A 16057-nucleotide genomic window follows, 5' to 3' on the forward strand; every position below is an offset into this window, starting at 1 on the left:
TTATATATCATTTTCTTTAAATATGGTCAAAGCTCCTCATATTCTACTTTGGGATGGCGGTGTAACTGCACGGTACTTAGTATGATTACTAATTAATACTCCGTGAAGGTAACACATAATAAATAGGATACAATAACCACAGACTTACGGCTACACCTAGGACGCCCCTTCCTCCATTTATACCCCCCTTATTTGATGACGTCAGATCCATTCCCACAATGCCTAGTAACACGCAGGCGCATTGTAAAAAAAATAGAAGACGGCTATCTGTGATCAGAGATGGCGGGCGCCTCCGACCCCCTGGAAGATATGCTCTTTTCGGAGGTGGATGAAAAAGCTGTGAGCGACCTAGTGGGCTCATTGGAGTCACAGCTTGCTGGACAAAGCAACCCGGCTGGTAAAGCAGACGAAAACGGAGGCGCTGGCTCTGTGGCCCCCGCTAACCATCACTTAGGAAAAACGCTACCAGCTCCAGTGAGCACCACAACACTAGAACAACAACAACAACAAGGACGCCGTAATAAAACTGAGATGCGCCAGGAGATCAACTCTAAAGACGTTAGCCCGGATAAGACTGTCACATCTCCTTCACCGGGCTGCAGCCCTTCTTTTGGCGAGCCTTCCACCACTTCGGGTGACTGTGTGAGCGCCACTAGCAGCGGCTCGCAATCACATGGAGCATCCATCACAACACTGACTGCATCTGGTGTGTCAACTTTGGCATCTCTGCCGCCAGCCAGCATCAGCACCACCACATCCAGCCAGGGCTCTAAGGTTACCGTGGGCACAGGTGAGACGTCGACGGGAGCAACCCCGCCGAGAAAACGCATAACGACGCCGCGGAGGAGCGCTTCGGCGCGGATAAAGAGTTTGAACGGCGCAGCTGTAACAACGCGGAGGAACAGCAACACAGCGGTGGTCGACAGCGTTAGCCAAGTGGATACGAGTGCAAGTACACCAAACTCTGGACGACCCGTCACAACCTCTATTAACACTTCGACGTTCACCTTATCCAACGCGAGCCTGCCTGTGGGTCAGTCGGCTATTGCTCTCGACAGGGGGACTCCTACTATTGCTTTGCATAGACTCCCGAGTCATATTGTTGCCAGTATAGCCCAGAACGGCAACGGGACCAGTGTTTCGGCCTTGGTCCAGCAGGGTGCTCGTATAGGACCCGTTACCTCTTTAGCTTCCCCGGGGAACCAAACCAAAATGGTCACAGACACTGGGGCTTCCAAAACAGACGATTGTCAGTCCAAAATTGTAATGTTAACCCAGTCTAGCGTTGTCAACTCTGTAGTAAATACTGTTTCCACTTCCTCTCCTCCTCTTCCTCCTCCTCCTCCTTCTACTTCTTCATCTATTGTCACACCAACAACTACTACAGCTGCAGCAACAACAACAATAACAATAACTCAGCCTCTGAACTCCATCACACCTGCTGCGTGTGTTACAGGGATGGCAACTAGTTCAGTATGTGGAGCTGGTCAGACCACATCGGTGACCACCACTATTACTATGGTTAGGCCAACAGCTCCCTCCCCAACACCTGCTGTGGCCACATCTGCACAGTCACAACCCCGTCCTGGACTTACAGCCCCACAAAGGATTGTAACCCCCCAACTGATTGTCAGACCGCCTCAGCAGCAGACCACCATTCAGCTGCCCCCTGGGTTTACCATCCCACAAGGTAAGGTTAGCAGGAGGGCTAACAACCAAGCCAGAGAATCCTGGTTGTGGTTGTTAAAAGGGCTCGGTGTGTGTTGGACTCTCCCATAATAGAAGATTGTGTGTGTGACATCCTCCGGATTTTCCCTGGCTCAAAATAGGCCTTTGGGCATGAATAATCTACATATATGTATGGCAAGGAGTGTTGTACCTTACATAACAGAAGTTTGTGGATTTCCATGTTATTTCTGATCATTTGCTAAATAAATCTGTGTTTTATGTTTGACTAAATGTTTAAGTAAAATATTTTCATTACAGTCCTGGTGATTTTCATTTACACAAAGGTCAAAGTCAAAATTTTTTGGAAACAGGAAAAACCCTGATTTTCTTGTTTGGTTTGTTTGTTTGTAATTGGAAAAAAGATAAAACCGGGGTGAAAAAGACAGAAATCAAAGTATTTATACAGATAGATGCAATAAGCACAAACACCTTGTGTGTGTGTGTGGTAAACCTAGAGCAAAAAACATCAATTTAAATGTTTATTTATGCAGGATAATAATAGTACACTGAAGATGAGTAGAATCACAAAAGACCTCTAAGGAAACTTTGAGAGGCACAGAGAAATGCTTTGGGCAGCTCTAGTGTGCAGACAGTGGCCACTGATGCTTTGAGACTGCAATATGTTGTCAAAAAATATTTGAGTAGATATTGTTTTTTTTATGTAGCTAACTTTTGTTATTACAACAACAATTCAGTAGTCCAGGATTCCAGTAGTTCAAATTATAGCTTACCCAATAGATGAGCCATATTTATATCCCTAATTTAGCTGTTATATTTTAAACAGTGTAAATTCAATAGAAGCTCATATTCTGTACTTGTAAAGGGGCAGGTAATAACAGAGGAAAGTGGTCATAATGGTTTTTGTGCTGCACTGCTTGAATGAGTCATCTGACCTCAGAAATAATAGCTCAGTTACATTTTCAAGAGCATGATCAGAACATGCTGTTAACCTTACTATTGACCTCATGTCCTTTTCTCTTTATGGAAATTCTGCAAAGATAAACAAATGTGTAATAAAATATTTTATCACGGCCAGGTGTGGGGTTATAATAACTGCAGTCCTGGTCCTTTAAAACGAAGGGAGAGTTTGTGTAATTCGCTCATGATCAGAGCCTGAAGCAAATACTTCAGTCTTTGATTATAATATGTGCACTACTGTAACATCTTACAAAGTCTAGATCCTGTCATGAAATATTACTTTTGTAAAATTGCAGTGTTTTATAAGGTTGTAGTGCAGTGATATACCTGCAGTATAACATGTGAAATATACAGTATTTTTTTTAGTGGCTGCTTTAGCTGTTCTTCTGCGGTATTTATGTTGTGGTGTTCTCTAATTTATGTTTCCTGCTCTTCCTTAGGTATGGTGTTGGTACGCACAGAGTTAGGACAGCTGGTGATGGTTCCCCAGCAGGCTTTGGCTCAAGCTCAAGCACAAGCACAAGCTCAAGCCCAAGCCCAGGCCCAGAACAACATTTCTCCACGACCTGCTACCCCCACCACAGGGACATCCTTCAGAGTAACCTCTCCACAGGTGAGACCACAGAACCCACATGATAGCTGGCAGCTGTAGACTCTCACTGCTGCAACCAACGGCACACAGTGTTGCTGTTCAAATGAGACAAAAGGAAGGAGAAAGACAGAAAAATCAGAAAGATTATTATACTCATTTGCAACTCTACTAGTGTAGCGTTGCATTGGTTTAACAGTTTAAAATTATCCATGTTGTTAAACTAGACCTTTACGCTGGCCCTTGTTCAGTTGTTTGAAACAAGCCATTAGTTTTGCTTCTTCAAGCCAACCTTCTGATTGGCTGCCTCTTGCAAACAGATGGTTTGGTTTGAACTGCGAATAGGTGGGGCCAACTTCCCATTTGATGCAATTTGTGATTCTGGGAATTTGGCAGCTATCTTGAATCTTGAATGAGCAGACACCCATAACTTTAAATTCACTAGTTAGTGGGACATTAAAAATGCATGCACTAATTAAATCCAATACAAAGCTCTTCGAAAGTTTAGTAAATCTTCTCCAAAATAAGGTTAAGAATTAAGTTTTCCTGTCAGATTGTATTCCTAGTACTCAACATTACAGCTTCATTACTGGCTCAGTCCAGAGAGCTGATGTGAAAAAAGCATCTCTACGTATCCCACCAGAGCACTGAACAAATGGCATGCCTATCAATGTGAAGGATATAGTAAGCCAAGAGAAAGTAAAACATACATGCACCTACATTTTTCCTATGATAACATTTGCCACAGCACACCTGCTGTGACTGCCTACCATTTACATGGATAAGTGCAAAAACAACTAGTTAAAGTTTCCTTTTCTGGGTGCTGATCTGCTCTTAAGTTGTGTATGCACTGGAAATGAGTTGCTTGTCAAGCATCGCTTTAAAACTGCCTGCTGGTCACTCGCAGATATTCCAGGCTGTAGTGTGGATCCTCTAATGTATTTAGAATCAGAATCAGAATCAGAAAGGGTTTTATTGCCAAATGTTGAGCAGGTTTACAACATTAGGAAATTGCTGGGGTACTTAGTGCAAAACATACTGTCAGACAACGCTTAAATAAACATAAAAATAAAAATTAAAAGTGCTAAGTAGATAGATATATACATGAGTGCAGGTGGTGATCAGTGCCAAACATGGAATGATGCAGTGAACACAGCGTAGGGTCATGTGTAAGTGGTGGGAACAGTCATACGGTTATTGTTCATGTGTCCAACAGCAGAGGGGAAGAAACTGTTCTTATGGCGAGAGGTTCTGGTGCGAATGGACCGGAGCCTCCTGCCTGAGGGGAGCAGGTCAAACAGACTGTGTCCAGGGTGAGAAGGGTCAGCTGTGATCCGAGCTGCACGCCCCAGTGTCCTGGAGGTGTACAGGTCCTGCAGAGATGGGAGTCTGCAGCCAATCACTTTCTCAGCAGAGCGCACAACACGCTGCAGTCTCTGTTTGTCCCTGATAGTGGCTCCAGCGTACCACACGGTGATGGAGGAGGTGCGGATGGACTCGATGATTGCAGTGTAGAATTGCGTCATCGTCCGTGTTGGCAGGTTGAATTTCTTCAACTGCCTCAGGAAGTACATCCTCTGCTGGGCTTTCTTTATTTTTTTTGACACTTTTTATTTGTTTAGGAACATTTTTATGCAACAAGATAAAAGAAAAAAGAAAAAACAGAAACAGTATGAGGTCATGGGAAGATAACATACACCTGTACATACATCTGCACATCCACACATACATACGTCAACAAGTCTGCATTGCTAATTCTATGCATCAAAGGGTGCTGCCACAAGCTGTAAAGTCCAGCCATTTTCTCCACCGTCTCCTTCCCAAATCTCCCTGCAGTCGCAGAGTGAAAGTCATACATTCCATCAATTTGACGTCTTCCACTATAGCGGTAAAAAGTGTTACAGTGGGAGGATCTCTACAGAGCCAGCGTTTTGTTATGGCCTTCTTCGCAGAAGCCAAGAGAACTTTCAGAAGGTAAACATCATCTGCAACTAAATCGTCTGTAAAATATCCCAGATACAATGAGGTAAATGTACAAGACACGTGGAATCCCAACACCTCTGTAATTATCTTTATAACTTCCGTCCAGAAGGGTCGTATGAGTGGGCAGGACCAGAATATATGACCGTAATCAGCCATGACTTCCCCACAATTCCTCCAGCAAAACGCAGGTGTAGCACTGAATTTAGACTTCTGTTTAGGCGTTATGAAATAGCGTATAATGTTCTTCCAGCAGAAGTCCCGCCACATGTTGGAGTTAGTCGTGGTAAACTGTGTCTCCCAGATCCGTGCCCACCCATCTTCTGTAATCACAATGTCCATTTCTTTTTCCCATTTCTGCTTTATGTAAATCGTTGAGTGCCCTTTGAGCTTAATCAGACATTTATACAGTTTACTTATCAAGGCTCTGTTACTCCCAGAGTCATAAGCATCAATGAAAATATTAACAATCGAGAAGTCTCCACGGACACAGCTCTTCAGTCTTTTGCCAATATAGTCACGGAGTTGCAAGTATTGAAAAAAGTCTTGTTTCCCGAGATCGTAAGTCTTGCATAGGGTATCAAAAGCCATAATTTTAGATTTTACAATAACCAAACACCCAGCAGTGATTCCATGCCACACCCATTGTTTAAATCTACTATCGTGGGAAGCAGGTAGAAAATCAGGGTCATACGCTGGCCACCTCAGAAGTTTTATCTCTTCCTGGAGTTGCGCCTGCTTGACCACTCCCCTCCATATTTTTAATGTAAAAGTGACCCAGTGGCTGGGCGTCAAGGTATCGTCCAAATCAGAAGCCGCGTGACCAAGTCTAGACTGGATTGGCGTGTCTGAGAGAGACATCTCAATAGTCTTCCACCTCGCACAAAAAGATGGATTACACCAACACACCAAGGACCTCAGCTGAGCAGATAAGTAGTAATTCCTTAATGAAGGTAGAGCCAAGCCCCCTTTGTCTTTCGGCAACTGCAAAGTAGAGAACTTCACCTGTGGTCTTTTGTTAAGCCAAATGAATCTCGAAATCTGCTTATTCCATTCCCTGAATTGCTTCTCTGGAATTTGAATAGGTAAAGCAAGAAAAAGATAGAGTAGTTTGGGGAGAATATTCATTTTAATTATCTGTATCCTGTTGCCAAGGTCGAGAGGGAGCAAGGCCCAAATGTTGAGATCGCTATATATTTCTCTATTAATACGACTGTAATTAATATCGTACAGTTGTGTCAGATCTCTAGGCAGAAACACTCCCAAATATTTGATAGCAGTTGCCTCCCAATTAAACTTGAATTTTGCCAGTAGTGTCTGGTCCGGAGAAAAATTAAATGACAGAACTTGAGTTTTTTTGACATTAAGGACATACCCTGAATACAGGCCATATGTTTCCAACATCCCCATTAATACTGGTATACCTGAGCTGGGATCCATGATTGTCACCAAGACATCATCTGCATATAAACACACCTTGTACTCGTCCCCTCCTATTACAATCCCTTTCAACGATGTTTCCTGACGTATAGCCTGGGCTAGAGGTTCGATAAACAAGTTGAAGAGGTAGGGGCTTGCTGGACACCCCTGTCTACATCCTCGTTCTAAAAAAATAGTATCGGAGAGGCTACCGTTAATTTTTATTCTGGCAGTAGGGAGAGAATAAAGAGCTTGGAAACATCTTATAAACTCGCTACAGAAACCAAATCTTTTCATCACTAGGAAGAGGAAGTCCCAATTCACTGAATCATATGCTTTTTCAGCATCTAAGCTAAGAATAATTGAGCTTTTTTTCTTATTATTAATGTGTTCGATGATGTGTAAAGCTCGTCTAATATTATCGTGGGTTTGTCTATTTTTCAAGAAACCCGTTTGGTCTTCATCAATCAAAGAAGGCATTACAGCATCCATTCTTCGCACCAAAATAGTTGTGTATAGTTTATAGTCTAAGTTCAGGACACTTATAGGCCTATAAGATTTGCAGTTTAGTCTATCCTGTCCCCCCTTTGGCAAAACCGATATGAAGGCCTCCTTCCAAGAGGGAGGTACCAGACCTCCTTTCAAAATGTAGTTAAAACTAGTTTCCAACAGGGGAAGAAGGCTTTCCCTCATGGTTTTGTACCATTCGGCAGGGAGCCCGTCGGTACCTGGTGATTTATTGGATTTAAGGCTGGAGATAGCTTTAATTATTTCTTCCCGAGATATTAAGGACGTTAACTTACTATTTGCTTCTCGACCAATCGTAGGCAGGTCTAAGGAATTCAAAAAGTCAGTCATCTTATTTACATCACCCTGAGTAGATTGACTATATAAGGATTTGTAATACTTTTCAAACGCTTTTTGAATTTTATCCAGGTCAGTTACAACATTGTTACCAACCGGGTCTCTAATCTTATAAATATTATTTTCAGCTTGCTGTTTTCTAATCCGCCACGCCAACTGCTTCGCCGCCTTAGGCCCCGCCTCATAATACCTCTGTTTCATGAACCTTATGTTTTTCTCTACTTCTTCGCTCAATATCTTATCTATCTCCTGCTTAATCTGTCTGATCTGGTGGGTTACTGTAGTATTTTTATCCTTTAGACCTGACTGTTCCAAGGCCATTAATCTATTCTGCAGTTGTAACAATTCTTGTGACTTTTTCTTTTTAATCATGGTCGACCACGCAATTATTTTACCTCTGAGGACAGCTTTGGCTGCATCCCATACAATACTGTGATTTGTCTCTCCATTATCATTGTCCTGCAGGTACAAGTTAAGATCGGCTGTCATTTGTTTCACAAAAGCGGGGTCATTTAACATACCGGTATTTAGTCTCCACAAAGTTGTCTTCCGTGTCCCGTCCAAATGTAACGTTATATAAAGTCCACTGTGGTCAGAGACATCTCTTGGACCTATTCTGCAATCTTTTATCCTGTGTAAATCCCTATTAAACATAAAACAGTAATCTATCCTCGAATACACTGAGTGTCGAGCAGAGTAAAAAGTGAATCCTGACGCTGACCCATGGATAGATCGCCACACGTCAATAAGCCCTAATTCCGTTAACATTCCTTTAACCCGTTTCCCTCCAGACGTGCTTTTCCTGTCCCTATTATTTGAGTCTAATCTGGGATTTAACAGTAAATTAAAATCTCCTGCACAAATAAGAGTTCCCACCGTTTCCTTAGAGATCAAATCAAATATCTTCTTAAAGAAGCTTGCGTTGCTTCCTGGGGGTGCATAGACATTTAATAGTGTGACCGTCTTATTCTCTATTCTACCTTTTACTAAAACAAACCGACCTTCCTTATCACTTATAGTAGATATATGTTCAAATTTTATTTTATTTGAGATAAGGATAGCTACTCCTCGTTTTTTCCCGGCCCTATACGATGAATAAAATGTATGTCTGAAACCCATCTTTTTTAATTTCTCATGTTCTGCATTATCTAGATGAGTTTCTTGCCAATATGCCAAGTCTACTGTCTCCTTTTTCAATTTGGCAATTAATTTGCTTCTTTTAATAGGGCTATTCAGGCCATTTACATTTAGTGACAGCATTTTATAGAAATTATAAGCCATCAAGTGGATATGTGGAATACAACATAATCAACCCAGACCTCAGAACATCACAACCAGAACTCACTGAACAGCAAACACACAAAACATTAACAGGAGCTTCCAATACAAAGGATATAACAGTATCCTTTGACATTGAGGGGACTGGCCACAGGGTGGGGCCCCTCATCCGACAAGAGGGGAGTGACCGACAAAAAAGCCAAAAAAGGGCAAAAAATAAACGAAACAGTCTCTTATCGCTACTAGACATAACGTGGTGGTTCTCTAACCATGTCCGTAGGCACCAACCTAAAGAAATATGAATTCTGAAGGATACGAAAGTCAGTGTTCCTGCGGTTAGATTATCAAAACTCTACCGCCAGCTATCTCACCGTTGTCCCGCCATCAGCTGTTCACTCGTCTGCTGACACTTTTGCTTGCTCCCTCCGGAATGCTTGGAGTTTTTCCCGCACGTGCTGCTGGAAGCCGCCCCCGCAGTGTGCTGTCTGCGTTTCCCAAGGAAGTAGCTGCTTTATCGTGTCCTCTGTCATCCTGTTGGTTTGGTTCCCCAAGGTGATCTTACCCACGGCTATTCCCCGCTTTCTTAAATCCTCGGCAGCTTGGCTCGCGGTATTATATAGGACATTGCCTGACGCATAAAACACTCGCATCTTACTTAGTGGTGTCTGGAAACGGATCCCGTTGTCCTTCAAAGCCTTCTTAACTGGGATATATTCCCGTCTCCTTTTCTGCACTTCCAGAGAGTAGTCATGATCGAAATACACCCGTTTGTTTTGGATATGTACCCCTTTGTTCCACACCGTGCGGAGAATCTCTTCTTTAACAGAGAACCGGAGGAAGCGCACTATTATTGAGCGTGGTGGGGCGTTCGGGGGTGGTTTCGGTCCCAACGCGCGGTGTGCGCGCTCAATGCCGAGAGCACGGTCCGGGCCGAAATCTTCGCCTAGGTGTTCTTTGATCAGATTTTCAACAAAGGTAGTCACCGACGAGCCCTCCGAGTTTTCCGGTACGCCGTAGATCCGGATGTTCTTGCGTCTAGCGCGGCCCTCCATATCGGACACCTTTTCCTCAAGCGCCCGTTGATTTTCCAACAGCTGCACAAGTGTATCCCTAACACCAATGTCCCAGCGTTCCGAGTCAGCCTGCTGGGCTTTCTTTATGACGGAGGTGATGGTGGGCTCCCACTTCAGGTCCTGGGTGATGGTGGTACCCAGGAAGCGGAATGAGTCCACAGTGGTGATGAGGGTGTCAGTCAGGATGATGGGGGGGAGTGGAGCTGTGTGCTTCCTGAAGTCCACAATAATCTCCACTGTCTTCTGGGCATTCAGCACCAGGTTGTTGTGGCTGCACCAGGACACCAAACGTTCAACCTCCCTCCTGTAGGCAGACTCATCCCCGTCCAAGATGAGTCCACCGTTCGAGATGAGTTACTAGTAGGTCATATGTTAATCAACTGTGTTTTTCACTCTCATTAGTAATCTCTTCAGTTCCTTGCATCAAAGTTTATTGCGCGTCCACCCACTTCGCACTTGCAATTGTAGTTATTTTCTCTGTAGTCTGAAGTCGTAAATGTTATTCAGTTTCTTTGTCTCTGGTCACTAAGTCACCATAAATCACTTACAGTGTGTGGAACAGCTGTCCTCTTGGGTAAGGAGGACAGAGGTGGACCAGCCACCAACTTTAGCAATTGAGTGTTCTTCAGACGATTTCTAATCAGGATTCTTCTCATCAGGTTGTTGTTGTTTTTTTTTTTTTTTTACCTGAGCCATAGTGCAGAGACTTTATAATGTATGTATGTATTTATTTATTTATTTATTTCCATTGTCACTCATAAGGAAACACTTCTCTGTTTCTTCTTTTTTGGTATCCATTTGTTGAACTTCATCCACTTTTTGGCTTGCAGCTAGCAGCACTCAGTTTAGAGTCATTCTTATTCAGAAACCTACACAAGTGGTGAAATCTAAACTTGCTGACACACATTATGGGTAGAGCACGCAGGAGGTAGGAACCTGTAGAAAACTACGCGTGTTAGTTACACAAGGGCTCATTCTGATATTACTCTGACTTTCTACTAGGAAGCTGGCAGGTTAAAGTCCATTTAATGTCTGATCTGACATGTCTAGACATTTGCGCTCTCACACTGATAAAATGAAAAGGTGAGGTTTTAGCCTTGGGGAATCACTTTTACTATCCCGACTTCAGTGGGAGCTCATTCATCTCTGTGGAGCCAGAACAGAGAAGAGTCGTAAATGACCCTGTGGTTTTCTTGAGTGATGGGATGACCCAAGGGATATTTGACCGTGACTTGGAGGTAGGAAGGAGCTGCCCTGTTCTTGGCATGTAGATAAGCAGGAGAATTTTGAATGACTGGAAGCCAGACAGGTGTACATGGAAGGAGAACTGTGCAGGAATACAAGTACTAGGCAGACATCAGCTACTTGGACTAATGGTAGTGGCCTTATGGCACAAATGTTGTCTCCAGCATTTTTACTAGTCTGGGGTAATTTTCGCATAAGAATTTTGGACAATTTAGAAAGTGTCCGGGTGTTTTCATCAGTTATTTTGTCTTGATGTCCATTTCACATGCACTGCTTGAAATACTCTGTGGTTTAGGTGTAGGAACTATCTGGATGGAGTGCACAGGAGGCAGCACATATAGTGTCCACTTGATAGGTCTATTAGGTAATTGTTTTCTTTTTGTTTGTTTGTTTGTTTGTTTAATTTAAGGGCGATCGTGGCTCAAGAGTTGGCCGTTCGTCTTGTAATCAGAAGGTTGCCGGTTCGAGCCCCGGCTCGGACAGTCTCGGTCGTTGTGTCCTTGGGCAAGACTCTTCATCCGTTGCCTACTGGTGGTGGTCAGAGGGCCCGGTGGCGTCAGTGTCCGGCAGCCTCGCCTCTGTCAGTGCGCCCCAGGGCAGCTGTGGCTACAATGTAGCTTGCCATCACTAGTGTGTGGATATGGGTCGATGACTGAATGTGTAAAGCGCTTTGGGGTCCTTAGGAACTAGTAAAGTGCTATACAAATACAGGCCATTTAATTTCGGAACTGACAGGTTTAAGACTACATTTGATACCTGCCTACTCGCGTGGAACTCGGTTGCCTACTCTTCCTAGAAGAGTTCAGTCCCTGCGTGAAAAGAGGAGATACCTCAGAAGCCTCACTGTTGAGGATAGAATGCAAGATGGCCATCTTTTATTGCAGTATTTGCTGCAAATGCTATTTTGTTGTTCAGGGTCACTCGTAGCTTCCTCGCCAGCTGAGCGAACAAGACATGAATGTATGAGTTACGACTCTTAATAATCTTAAAAAAAAGACCCGAAAACAGCCGACTCCTAGCTACTGTGCTGTGACTGCTCGCTGCTCCTGAAACGTTAGGATGGAGCTCAGCGATATATCACATCACATAAAGCAGCGAAAGCATCTGAATGCAGATGTGCATTTTGCTTTTGGGTAAATAATTCTGCAACCTTCAGAAAAAGTTAGATGGGATTTATTTTTTTTAATAAACAAGTAAATAACCTGCGTAGTAAAAGGTGTCCAGATGTTGTTCATCTATCAATGAATGTCAGATAAATGATTGAAATGGAATCGTATGTTTTCAGTGAGACAAACAGAAAAACAAATTGATTGCAGACATATAGTAGAATTAAAAAAAACCTCTAAATGAATATCAGATGAAACAGAAAGGCCTGATGGTAAGAGTGATAGAGAGTTTGTATAATTTTTTTTTAGCAGCGTATAGAAAGAAAAGGAGATGTTTCACTTTAAAGCATATTTAAAATGCCATAATAATAGAATTCAACAGATGTGTATCTTTACTGTACCTCTAAAACCTGCTGATATTCCACTCTGTGCAAACTCAGCTTACACCAGTGCCATGCATATGATTTACTAAGATTACAAAAACATCGAACTCCAATCCTCATGGGCACATTTCAGGTTTCTTTCTCTCCAGCTCTGCATAATTTCCGTCAATGTTAATGCCACAGGTGGTGACCTTTGTAAAAGAATAATCTGACTGATGAGATTTGAAAAACTGTGATCTAATTATACGTGTGTTCACACAGTCGATGTTGGGTGGGCACCTCCTCATTAAATGAACACTTTATTAGTTGTAGACCCTAATTGGGGTGTGATTAATGCGTTAAACTGTGTAATTATAACAAAAGAATATCCTTGATTTTTTTAATCTATAGATTAAACTGAGATTAATAGGTGAATTAATGTCTCAAGGCTTTTTAATGACTCCATGGGGTCCTCTCATCAAAATTTAACGAGCTCCTGAATCATTAATTGGAATTTGCTTATTATCACCTGTGGATCCATCATTCATTTGATAACTTGAGCTTGTGCTGGTGGCTGTACACCTTTGGAGCTTAATTGCTTTTAATAATGAGGTTACTTGATAGTTGGTCCCCCACAGTTCTCTTTAAATCAAGTGGGACAGCTGAAATGGGCTGGTGACAGCAGAGCACTAATAGAGCTGAAATGTGTGCACAGCTTAATATTTGAGCGTGTTAATGTCTCTGGGCTAGTTTTTCTGTTATTGATCTCAGAATGCAAAACACTACCTCTGCAATGTGAGATGGTGTGTTTTATCGTAGGCCATTTTGGGTGAATATTGTTCCCAAACTATTATTACTATTATTACTAATAACTATTATTCCCATTCCCAAACTACACCCCAAATCTGTTAATATTCAGATATGCGGAGCTGGAACCAGTAAAATCTCGATTATTATGAAAAACCTGCAATCAGTTGTCTAACTGGTTAAATTAGTAGTTGCTTCAGCACTTGTATTGGTTTAAATACACAGGTTTTGTCTGCGTGTAAAAAACAAAACAAAAATGTTGGCACACCACAGAGGATTTGGCCTTACTCTAAAGAAAAGTCAGCATGACTGGGATATTTTTACCAGTTTTTTAAGAAGGAAATACACTCTTCATCTTTTTTTTTCAAATAATAGGAATATGCATAGACCAGTTATGTAGGGTGAAACCAGCTTATAACTCTAACTATATGTAGACTAGTCATGCTTACCTGCATAGTTATTCCCTCGAGACCTGTTTTTAACCAGGAAAAAAATCCTGGTACACACTCAGTGCTACTTACAAATTGCTAGTACTGGGCTTTTTAGAGAGTTTGGTCCATTTGGTCATTTGTCAGCTGCACATCCATGATTGGAATCTCCAGTGCTACTACATCCCAAAGGAGCAGTACTGCATTGAGATCTAGTGACTGTGATTGTGATTGAATACAGTGAACTCATTGTCATCTTCAAGGAACCAGCTTGACATAATCTTGCTAGAAGCAACTTTCAGAAGAAGGGTGCGCTGTATTCATAAAGGGATGGACCTGTGAGCAGCAATACTCAGGTAGGCTATGGAGCTCAACGTGTGCTGAAAGAAATCCTGAAGGCAGAAGGGTGTTGAGCCCCGTACTTGGAATTTGTGCTGTTAAGTGTATATCAGTTTTTTTTCCTGGTTAAAACATAACTTTAAGCGATAACTACACTGGTTTACATATAGTTAAATTAATATTTTTCATCTTAATTATCTGAAATTTATGCCTGTTAAGTGATAACTCAAAATATTTTGGCCATTCCCATCTGATCTCTGGGCATTTTCACCAAGAGAACTGCCTCTCTGAATATTTTCTTTTTCACACCATTCGATGTATACTCTAGAGATGGTTAGTGCGGGAAATTCCCAGAGGATCAGCAGTTTCTCAAATATTCAGACCAACCTGTCTGGCACCAACAACCATGCCACGTTCAAAGTCACTTAAATCACCTTTCATCCTCATTCTGATGCTCGGTTTGAACTTGAGGAGAATATTTTCTATGCATGCCTAAATGTTTATTGCCATGTGATTGGCTGGTTATGATTGGTTCATATCTGTTAATTTGCTAAATCTCAAAGGTTTAAATCTAATATAGCTAGTTGTTGTCTTCCCCCCCCCAGGCTTTCAAGGTTGCACTTTTCATTATAACCCTAACTGCAAAGACAAAAGATTAGCACTAGAGGGCAGCATTTCATTGCCTATTTTAACTTGACGTGTCTTTTACTCTGAATTTTGATGACTGTTTGTAGTGTTTGCTGATCACGTTGGGCTATGGTAAGATATCCATTCATGCTACCTTATATGATTTCTCTCAGTTTTACAACTTTATATGAAATTAAAATAGAGACTGAAGAGAGTTTCACTGCTCTTACATAAGGTGCAAGAAGAACTGATGTTGAATTTAAGCCTATAATGTTATATACATATAATGCAAAGTATCGTTGTAAACTTTAGTGTTCAGGTGTTTAGTGTTATTGTGCTCTATAGTGGGTAGTATTACATTTTCAGGTAGGACTGAACTGAGAGACATAATGTGATATATTTCAAACCTAAGTCTAACCTCAGGTGCTCTGTTACTTTCATAGTGTAAAAAACTGTAAACTGTGAATCAGAGTCAGTGTCACACAGAGCATGGTCAGACATTCATCTCCTTAAACGTCATGAACAGAATTCTGCATTAGCTGCACAACAATCCTCTCTGCTCATAGTCAGCCAACCTATATCCACCCTGATACGAACCCTTTTCAAAAGAAAGTCGCAGATTGTCATCGCCTGTCACAGTTGATGACAAATTAGTGGGCTGCGGCGTTGCCATCTCGACAGGAAAAGCAGTAGCAGGGAAATGAAAGGGAATGGTGTTTATTCCCAGAGCTCAACCCCTCTGTCGGCCTGTCACTCTTCCCATGACCCTAAGGGGAGAAACGGAAGGCATCCTGAGCTTCCTTCCTTCCATACCTGTTAAATCATTCATCATCCAACTGCCTGATTATTTTAAAAAGCTAACAAGGCTTTGGTTCTCAAGTGCGTTTGTGTGCGTGTGTCTGTCTGAGGGAGAGAGAGTGAGCGAGAAAGTGGCATAGCTAGCGGTGGGATGCACCCTGTGGCTCTTAGCATCACCCTCCTTACCCCCATCGCCTCATCTCTCATACACTCACTTCCTCCAACTCTTCAGTGTAACATTCATTTGGATCCTACTAAACTTTTAGTGGAGGCAAACCCCCTCCTCCTTCTTTCTTATCCCACTTCTTCTCCTCTGCACTGTAGTCTTTGTTTCTTTTCTTCTGTCTGTGACAAGTGCAGTTAATCGTGTGCACGAATTTGTGTCTGTTAGCGTGCTTTGGTCTGTCTGTGAATGGAAGGCTGAGTGCCAGAGGTCAGGGTTGAGGCCCTCCTGGGTTGTTTTGACTAATAGACAGGGTAGCAGGGAAGCAGCCAG

At 42.4% G+C, this 16057-nt stretch overlaps 1 protein-coding gene across 3 annotated transcripts in view; it reads left to right on the forward strand.

The window, feature by feature from the left end:
• The first annotated feature begins 253 nt into the window (after positions 1–253).
• LOC308397848 (transcription initiation factor TFIID subunit 4) overlaps positions 254–16057 on the forward strand; it is a 106813-nt gene continuing 91009 nt past the window's right edge. For all 3 annotated transcript variants that reach the window (XM_080884053.1, XM_080884054.1, XM_080884055.1), the window contains exons 1-2: positions 254–1690; positions 3087–3259. In XM_080884053.1, coding sequence (XP_080740179.1) covers positions 280–1690; positions 3087–3259 — 1584 coding nt within the window. In that variant the 5' untranslated portion in view covers positions 254–279. The remainder of the gene's footprint in view (positions 1691–3086; positions 3260–16057) is intronic.

This window comes from Rhamphochromis sp. 'chilingali', assembly GCF_963969265.1.
Source record: "Rhamphochromis sp. 'chilingali' genome assembly, chromosome: 6".
Taxonomy (NCBI): domain Eukaryota; kingdom Metazoa; phylum Chordata; class Actinopteri; order Cichliformes; family Cichlidae; genus Rhamphochromis; species Rhamphochromis sp. 'chilingali'.